At 34.9% G+C, this 10,020-nt stretch overlaps 1 protein-coding gene and 1 non-coding gene across 2 annotated transcripts; one reads left to right on the forward strand and one right to left on the reverse strand.

Annotated features, from left to right (window-relative positions):
- The first annotated feature begins 347 nt into the window (after window positions 1-347).
- LOC116003787 lies at window positions 348-6,090 on the forward strand. The gene is made up of 8 exons (XM_031243713.1): window positions 348-486; window positions 582-708; window positions 843-918; window positions 1,876-1,948; window positions 2,792-2,887; window positions 3,588-3,638; window positions 4,763-5,149; window positions 5,557-6,090. Exons 1-8 carry the CDS (start codon window positions 424-426, stop codon window positions 5,887-5,889), a joined length of 1,206 nt encoding a protein of 401 aa, XP_031099573.1. The 5' UTR covers window positions 348-423; the 3' UTR covers window positions 5,890-6,090.
- A 309-nt stretch (window positions 6,091-6,399) lies between these two features.
- On the reverse strand, window positions 6,400-6,471 carry TRNAG-UCC. The gene has a single exon. It is a non-coding gene; the product is annotated as a tRNA-Gly (tRNA).
- Window positions 6,472-10,020: the final 3,549 nt, after the last annotated feature.

A 10,020-nucleotide genomic window follows, 5' to 3' on the forward strand; every position in this document is an offset into this window, starting at 1 on the left:
TTGTAGTCATAAAAAAGGTTATTTTACGTTTTAATTCCCGATTTAGCCCTTATTTCGTAGTGGTGCACCATCATAGGAGTGTAAACAAGCTCGAGCTCGAGTTTGAACTTGAATTCGAATTTCAATTTTATAAATTTTAATATTATATATGTATATATATCGCGAGTGACTCGTCGAGCCACGAACCTAAGACATTAGAGTTTGAATTCGGCTCAATTATTAAACGAGACAATTGCTTGAGTTCAAATTTGATTAAGCTCAGGCCGAGCTTTGACCGAGCGGCTCACGATCAGCTAGACTCAATTACACCCCTACACCAGCCTAGCACAGCATACCAATCTTTGAAAATTGAAACGCAGCACTCTCTGGAGAGTCGAAGCATTTTTGTATTTCCTTTCCAGATTTTAATTCTCAATCCCAAACATGGCAGATTGCAAGCACCCGCGCCTCATCCTTCGCAACTTTCTATCTCTCCAACTCTGCAAGGTGATTTTCACCACTACCAGAAAACCTAAATTACAGACAGCTGAAAATCCTCAAATCCATTGTTTTTTTTATTTTTTTTTATTTTATGATCGTAGGAATTAGAGTTTATACATAAGAGCTGTTGCACAGTTGGGTACAGACCAAATGTCTTCTCCACCACACTCTTTCATCTAATTGCTACTAACTGCGCTCATTTGATCATGCCCTTAATTCCTATCAGAGGTTTTATTCTGTTCTTCATATGCTTTTCCAGTTCTCGACAATTTAATTTAATTATTTTTTTTCCAATCTGTGAGGCTGTGATACTTTCTTGTTCTTTGTTATTTTTATGTGTATTCTTTGGGTGGGTGTGGTAGAGAGGCTGAAGGAGAAAGTGGAAGAGTATTTTGGATGCGAGTACGAGCTGTTTGTTGAATTCACTGGACTAATCAGGTTGGTCTTATTATTATACTGCAAAATATTTATCAAATTTTCTTTTTCTGTTTTTTCTTCCCTTCCCCTTTTTTACTATTTTCCTATTGAATTTTAGCTGTGAGCCACCCCACCCTAATTAATGTCAAGGGGAATCCATAAGAATGGAATGTAATAGAAGATTGTTACTCTTGTTGTTAAGGAGTCTACTTACTTCTGTATATTTGACATGTGACATTGCAAAATTTGAGTCTTGGAATATAGAGGAGAATGAGGATGGAGTGTAGTTTTCTCCTAAAATTTGGTGAAGTACTGAAGTACTTTGTATGATGAACTTTTTATTAGCTTCTTGGATTTGGGTCAACATTTGTAAGTGCCACTCATTAAGAGCAATGACACTTGAAAAAGTGGCAGGGCCATGGGAGAGGATGGCTTAGGTCCCCCTAGATCTTGGGCAGTAAGCTCCCAAATATCTTAAGGCTAGATACAGTACATTGTACATGATGTTGGTCAGCGGATGGTAACTTAATGTAATCAAAACATCATAAAAACCTTTTGGTTTTGGCTGAATATAGAGACTCCTTGAATGCAACTTCTTTATTGGCCATTGATTAAAATTTTGTCTTTTCCTATTTAATTGTCAGATGCATGTTAGTTCATAGAATTAATTGTTCTGAAAAATCAATAACCAAAGAAGTCCAGTCCATGCCGTATGCTTCACCACTCAATAACATAGTTGAATGTTTGCTTTGCCTCGATACTTTTTGGCGATCTAACTGTTCATAAACAGTTAACTAGTGTTATAGTCATGTACCAATTCTGCATGTTATTTTCCCTTACCTAAAGTATTTGGAGAATGGTTGATAATCAATTTTTCAAAAATGTGCTCCATTTCTCTTTTCTTCTTGTTGACGTTACTAAACGTGTACTATTGAGTAAATTATAAATAGATGCCTAATGTTTTTATGTAATATTCAGCTGGTGTAAAGGATCAAGCATTGGTTGGCACAGTGACAACAATAGACCTTATCTTAAACAACGAGATTTTGCGGTGTGTTCTCCGAGTATCTCCTTCCTTTTTAAATTTTCAGTTTTTTTTTTTTTTTTTTTTTTTTTTTAAAGAATAAAAATCTTCACTCTTGTCCTTTATTATTTCTTTCTTGTATCTGTTTTTCAATATTCTATGTTGATCTATGCAATCAAAATTAAATGTTCACTGTGTGTTGTTGCTAGAGCTTTCAATTCCTGCTGTGGATAACTTAACAAAGGTCTTCTGTACTCCCATGTTAACTTGCTATCACATCACAATAATATGTCTCTATTATCGTTGCAGATGAGTACCATACATATTATTTATGTAGTTTTCTATCAATGGTTTTAATGTAGTTGCTCAATTATCAGTTAGTTTATCCATGTCATCAAATAGAACAGGTATATCCTCATTTATACTTGATGTTTACACAATGACACCAAAATTGATAAGTAGGGAAGGGAACTCCCTTTTGTTACATCTATTCCTTTATTACTTCCTCTGGGAAGGTATGCCGACCATGTACAAGAGTGAAGAGGATGTTTCTGAATAATTAAGTAGAAAGAATACACAGCCCTATATATACATGCTAGAAGACCTCTAAGAAGGAAACAAGACCAATTCTTTCCTTGTGACCACCTACTCAAATCCCTTTAAATCTCCATGCTACCTAATATATATACATTCCATAACACTGCCTGTCTCATTGTGTTTGTAGCCTCTTATTTCCTGGTTGCAGACAAAGTTCTTGATATTTCTGTAGTTTGAATGATGGATGGTGCAATACCAATTTGTATTCTCATTTATTTTCTATGATGTCTTACAGTTGCTCTTGCTGACTAGTTTTGACCTTTTCTGTTCAAGGCAGTTTGTTATTTGAATAGTTATAATGTGGATTTCAAAGGAGGGGTCTTTCATTTCCAGGACGGGGAGCCTACAGACATCTTGCCCATGGCTGGTGTAAGTGATTTATGGCTCAACAGATCTCCATTTATTGCTGTTTGAGTATTATATTACTCCGTATTATATTTCTTTAATTTCAACATATTAATTTCCCTTTCCTCTTTCTAGTTGTTCTATGGAGTATGGAGTTCTCTGATAGTCTAATCTCCTAAATAGTTAAAGACCAATATACTGAGAAGATTTGTTTTGGTTTTCTTATAAGATGGCACACCTTTGTTGCCCCTTACAAATTGAACATTTGAACCTTGGCACACTTCAAAGATTAGTTCATCTTATTTAGTGTGCATTTGGGAGAGCAATGAGATTGGAGCAGTTAGAACAGTGGTGGTGAGATTGGAGCAGGCCAACTTTCCAATCACACTGTTCCCACCGGACCCTTATCCCCCTAGTTGGAATTTTTGTGATTGGAGCAGCTCACCACTCTAATTGCTTCAACTGTAGTTCATTGAAACGGCCTTCAGGAAAGCAGTTGAGTCTCTCTTCCAAATGCTCCCTTAGTAGATGAGTTTCAGAATAAGTCTTGGTGCTCAATTTTGAACAACTTGAGCAATGAAGCATATAAAGATAAGAAAGATCTCATTTTTGTGCTCCTGCCCGATGTTTCTTAGGTTTGAGTGACAATGTGATATTATGACTGCATAACTATTGCTTCTTATTTTTTACTTTAACTTGTTACTGATTAGTTATGCCACATCAGGATGCCATTTTGTACACAGCAGACGATCAAAATATCCACTGTGTTGATGAGGTAACACTTACTCTCTGCCCTACTTCAGCTAATATTTTTTGTTTTTAGCTTTTCACTTTTTCCTTCTTAACTATTGTGCAATGTGTAATATAATATACACTCACAAAATGAACATTTTAATGTTTGTATGTCTTTACCAATGACCTTTGGCCCAGTGGTTGAGGTGAGGCCCCAAAGGTTCAAACTCAAACAGGAGCAACCCTGGGTGGAGTATTTTAGTATCTCTAATAGAATGTTTTTATTTCTTGTTTATTTAGGGGTTGTTGTAATTAGTTACTCCTTTTGTCTTATTTACTATTTATTTGTCAAACCCACTCTTTTTTTTCCCTCCACTTATATAATTAACATTTTTTAAAATAATTTTCAAATGTTTTTTGCTGTTTATAGAGCTTCAGGATAAGGGTCAAATAGGCTTTCGTATTTGTTGCGAAAATGCATTTGACCTCTGAACAAAAAGAAAAAAACATACAATTGGTCCTTTGAATACTCAAATAGCTCCAGTTAGCAGGTTGCCTTCGTTTACCCTATTGACATGGCATTTTGATACGCATCAGAATGGATAGTTAACTGAGAAAAAGGAGATGATTGTTGATATGATTGTGCCTTTGATTTATTCTTGTCAAATCCCTTACTAAGGGATTTGACAAGAATAAATCAAAGGCACAATCATATCAACAATCATCTCCTTTTTCTCAGTAAACTATCCATTCTGGTGCGTATCACATTTGAAATTGAAAAGCTGGCTTTTTCTTTTTCATTTTTGCTGATGTGGTTATTCTCAGCTGGAGGCAGCCTTGAATCCCCAGTTCTTTACCCAATTCTTTGCTGCCAGTTCTTTCTCCCTGTTGAAAATAAATGCATTTAGCTGCCCAATTCTCTATTTAGAGTTGTAGAAATCTATTAATTAACTATTGCTCAAGGTATAATGATGTGATTCATGGTTTCACTGGAATCCATATAATGTTTCAGTGGATGAGTTGAATTTTTAACTTTGGAGCTAATCTAGTCATCCGCTTTTCAATGCCAAAAATGAGGTCTCTATCATTTGTATAGGACCCTATTGCTCAATCTATAATGCTTTAGTATTCACTTCTTTATGTCCCCTTCCTATTTTCTACGAGTAGGTAACTGATGGGGAACGCGTCACGCTTACTTTGTGGTTCAGCCGTGATGCATCTCATGATGAAGAGTCCAAACTGATCTCACTTCTCTCACAAATTTCACTGGATGATTTTGATAACAAGCGTGATTCATTTTTACCCATTCCATCACCAATTAATATGTATTGGTTCCCCCCAGACGAAGCCTCAAAGTTCTCCTTAGGATTTGATATACGGTGTGGAAGATTACATGTTCTTGGATTCGAGCTTTATTCCTCTCAGGAGATAAGTTGTGGCTTGCCATCAGATTCATCCAGTAATTTGTTAGAACTACTCAAAGAGCCACTCCAGTTAGCACAAGTTGACGAGTTGTCTGCAAACAAATTTGCAAATGTAACACATGCCCTTCAGGTATCATTCATTGCTCCTCCACATAAAGTTGGCATTGCAAAATATCTCCCGGCCATCCTTTGGCAGGACTTTTTGCTAATTGTTAACGTGATGTCTGAATCATGGCATGCATTCACGTGGAATTCTCTCTTCTTTTTTTTTTTTTTTTTTTTTTTTTGGAAATATTGTTAGAAAACGTAATCGAAAAATGAGATGAAACACTCAATTATGTAATCTTCCAAAGCGAGACACCACTAGCTACTTGCTTTAGGACATTTTGTTGGCATCTAAAAACGAAAATTAAGCTGTTTGACAGGGAATCTTGATTTTGTGCAATGCGATATGATTATTAAACTAGATTGAATAATACTATATGGACAGAGTCAATGTGTAGTTTTCATGCTAACGCTCCTTTTGTTTCAAACCAGGTCGTACTATTTTATTGTTGGAAGTTCTTAGATTTGAAGACTGAACTCAAAGCGGTATCTGCCAAGGTGGCTCCAACATCTGAAACTCAAAGGGCGCACATAAATCAGTTGAAATGCCTATTCGTAAAGGATCCCCGAGAAGCAGAAACACTCTTCGGTTATGAGACAACTGTCAACGAGAAGCAATATAAATTTGACTGGGCTAGCTTTTCTGCTGCAGTTTCTGAATGGGAAGCTTATACTTGCAGGTTACACAAAGAACTGCTTCTAAGCTTACCTCATTGGAGAACTCATCAATCTATCTTTTTTTGTCCACATGAAAAACCTGAATAAATTTGAGTTATTTGCATCTTTGAATTTACACTAGTTTACTTTCCTCTCATTAGCATCAATAGGATGGATTTTCTCTAAAGAAATGCATTGGAAAATGTCAGATATATAGAACCTTTTGACAAGACTATGCTTTTTCAACTATCTCCATGTTGAATCTATTCACCACTTTTTTTTTACATACACTTTGAACACTTGTACTAACCTTTGAAGGGTGTTTTTTTTTTGGGTATCTACCAATTATTCAATGTATCACATTTCGAATTCTACACTACTACATCCTCTTTGTCAGCGCAATGAAAGTTTATGACAATTATAACCAGAAACAGTATAAAATGCTTGCATGACTAATTATTTCATTTGCAGGTTTCATTTATATTGTTAACTAGTTAATGACGAGAAACTAAGTACAAAATTATTATTCATACATATTAATCAATACTACTAAATAGAAATGTACAAAGAGTCAGGTGAGGTTGATGAGAAAGCCTTAAAAGCTAGAAAAACTTATACTGCGTTTGCCGGGAGTCGAACCCGGGTCTATTGCTTGGAAGGCAATTATCCTAACCGTTGGACTACAAACGCTTTTATTGTCGAAGTGCTGGACTTTAAAATATGGATATTAAAACGAATAAAGCAATAAAAAAAGGGTGTTTTTTCATTTTTTTTCCAATAAAGTTAGTTATTTGTAAAAATTCAAAGTTCCAATAACCGGCGACGGCGGCTTCTCCTCGCGGCGACGGCGTGCTTCGCGGATGGAGGGCTTCGCAGCGGTGGCGACGGCTGGACGACGGAAGACGGCATTCTGTTTTGAGAATACGGAAGATGGTGTTCTGTTTTGAAAAGACGAAAGACGACGGTATATTTGGAGCACTGTTGGACGGAAGACGGCTGTATGTAGTACTATTGAATCCCTAATTTGAAGCACAAGTAAAATCTAAAATTGAAGTTATTTGGACTATATTCAAAACCCTACAACGTCGGTTATTTATAATAACCGACGTTGTAGGTTAAAATATTATAAATCAGCACGATACGATGTCGGCTAGGAGTGGTAGCCGACGTCGTATCGCGCCCGGCATTAATGATACGACGTCGGCTATCACTCATAGCCGACGTCGTATCGATGGCCGAATTCAATTATAGGCGGGATACGACGTCGGTTAGGTAGGTTAGCCGACATCGTATGCGCCGCGCTTAATACTAATTGGATACGACGTCGGCTAACCTTCCTAGCCGACGTCGTATCGATGCCCGAATTCAATTATAGGCGGGAAACGACGTCGGCTAGGTAGGTTAGCCGACGTCGTATCGTCCGTCGATGGCTAATATACACGATATGACGTCGGTTAATCTCTTAGCCGACGTCGTATCGCACCGTCTTATAACGTCCACCCTTTAACATCGGTTATTAGTAAATAACCGACGTCGTTATAGGGTTTTTATTTATTTTTAATTATTTAAATAACATATAACGTCGGCTAATTAGTTAGCCGACGTTAATTAGCCGACGTTGTATGTGATTTCTGTAGTAGTGATAATATCTCAAAATAGTTTTTATTAATACTTTTCAGTGAAATATTATATCTTTTTACTGATATAAAAGTATTATATTTTCATTAAATCAATTATATTGAATCTATAATTATTAAAAATGTTTTACTTTATTTGTTCTAATGGGAAAACTTGTTAGGTAATATTTATTCATGTGTAATAACACCAAATCACACAAGAGAGATAAATTATATTAAATAAACTTTGTGCGACGAATTTGATTAAGAGAGTGCTGATAAAAATCAAACTCATAACTATTCAGGATAAACGAAATAAAATATAAATTTAAATATATTGATTAATTAACTGTAGATTCACAGTCGTTATACCGTGGACCATGGTTCACAATGCATTGTGGACCATGGATCATGGCTGATACTGCAGTTATGTTGAACCGATACTGCAGTTGTGTTGAACGGATACTGCAGTTGTGTTGAAAGGGAATTGCAGTTGCGCGGAACAGAGGTCGTGTCATCCGTCTGGAACTGCAGTTGTGTTGAACTGATACTGCAGTTATGTTGAACGGATACTGCAGTTGTGTTGAAAGAATACTGTAGTTGTGTTGAACGGATGAACGCTCTCTGTTCCGCGCAACTGCAGTTTCCTTTCAACACAACTACATTATCCGTTCAACAAAACTGCAGTATCAGCCATAATCATGGTCCACAATATAATTTGCGGTAGATTCAACCCCCCACCCTCCACCCCCAAATGGGCAATTAGGCAATTGGTCACCACTTGTCAGAAGTAATACAAAGTATTCTACTTGACCAAAGTAACACAAAGTATTGCAAAAGTAATAGTGAGACACTTGTGACGAAATTTTAAGATACAGAAGATCAGATTTGAAGATATCATAGATATTGTAATATAACAATATATAATATATAAATATTGAATCATGGTAGACTCTAGTTTTGGGCCATAATAGACATTCTATTTTTTTTTAAGCGATGATTTTATGTACATTCATTTATGAATTTCATCTTCTAATATTTACCTCTTAGATGATAATATGTGATTTGTTCTATTTATATATAATTAATAAGTAGATTCAGATTTTCAAAAAAAAAAAAAAGAAAAGAAAAGAAAAATAAGTAGATTCATTTTTAGCATAAGATGCAATAACGTCATCCAAATAAAAAATAACAATTAAACATAAAAGAATTTATTGTCATGCTATATGAATATTCGGGGTGAAATAGGGGGTAGCATTATTCAATTTTTAAATATATCAATTGCACAATGATATTTGTGAACTTAATCAGTTGAGATTTAATCACAACATCAAACAAATCAACTTTTCAAAACAAAGTTATTATTCCAATTAATATCAGTTTTAATTTATCTTGATCCTTTCTTGTTTTAAGAAATCTCCAATGAAAAATCAAATCACTGTCAACCATAAACTTGAACTATAATCCATGCTCGAATTGAGAAAATTTTTAATGAGCCAAGAACACAACCCTACTTAGTTTGTGAATAATATAATTGAGATTCAATTCAACCACAACAGAAAACAAACCAGCTTTCTAATCAAAAAAGAAATATAATTATTACAATTGGTCAAACCTCGACTATGTATATAACTCATAGATACATAGTTAATTAGACTCGACAAACTTAAACTTTTTTTTCCAATGAGATACATGCCCACTTGATGGGTCCCATCAAGTGGAACCATGATCAAACTACACTGAATTAGTTATTGAGACATGTCACAAGGCACAACTAGCATAGGATGGTATCATGACCCACAACTATATATATAGTTGTTATTAGTTCATTCATGGCTGCAAAAAGTGATTTTGCAGCAGATGGTATGGGACTAATTAAGTATGCAATATATATAATTTAAAAAAGGTCACATGTTCTAATGGATTATGTTTTCTCCAAACTACAGTGTTAGAAAAGAGAGCATGCATGGTTTATCATCCACCTTTTTCTTTGAATCTGCTTTTGTGTTTCCAAATCTACAGACTCTTGGTAGTGGGAAGGTGTGTTGTCTCTTTCACATAAATTAAATGGACTTTCATCAACTTTCATTTTTGCTATAGGTATTATATATGTGCAGCTAGGGATGAGTGTGGAGCGGATTAAATTAAAGCAGATATACGATGAATTTTAGTCTAATCCGTTAAATGTAAATTTGAAAAATCTCGTCCACATCAATATCGGTTTGAGTACAAATACAATCAAATTTGATCCGGTTAATGGTGGCCTGGATTAGATGCATATATGATGGCAGATTTTATATGTTTAAATAAATAAAATAAATTACCATACAAGATTTCAAGCATTCAAAAATCAAAATACCAACTTTTCAAGTATCTTATTAAACAAAAAATTCAATTTTTTAAAATACAAATAATTAATTTAGAGTTTAAAAAAATTAAATAACAAATCTTATTCAATTTCAATTCCTCATTCATCTTCAATTTAAATACCAACTTTGCATTTGTGATTGTGACACCGTGAAAAAAAAAAACAAAATTGACTTCAATAATAAAGACATCAGAAAGTCGGAAACAACAATTGAGAAAGAGACACCAAAAATTCTATGTTTAGTGTAGAAAGATT

Source organism: Ipomoea triloba, chromosome 14, assembly GCF_003576645.1.
Source record: "Ipomoea triloba cultivar NCNSP0323 chromosome 14, ASM357664v1".
Classification (NCBI taxonomy): domain Eukaryota; kingdom Viridiplantae; phylum Streptophyta; class Magnoliopsida; order Solanales; family Convolvulaceae; genus Ipomoea; species Ipomoea triloba.

What these genes read in the sequence shown, in the direction of transcription:
- LOC116003787 (XM_031243713.1), top strand. Translation starts at nt 424, where the DNA reads ATGGCAGATTGCAAGCACCCGCGCCTCATCCTTCGCAACTTTCTATCT. An exon ending in TTAAACAACGAGATTTTGCG is followed by an intron (nt 1,949 to 2,791) that starts GTGTGTTCTCCG and finishes TTTCTGTTCAAG; the next exon opens with GCAGTTTGTTATTTGAATAG. An exon ending in ATATCCACTGTGTTGATGAG is followed by an intron (nt 3,639 to 4,762) that starts GTAACACTTACT and finishes TTCTACGAGTAG; the next exon opens with GTAACTGATGGGGAACGCGT.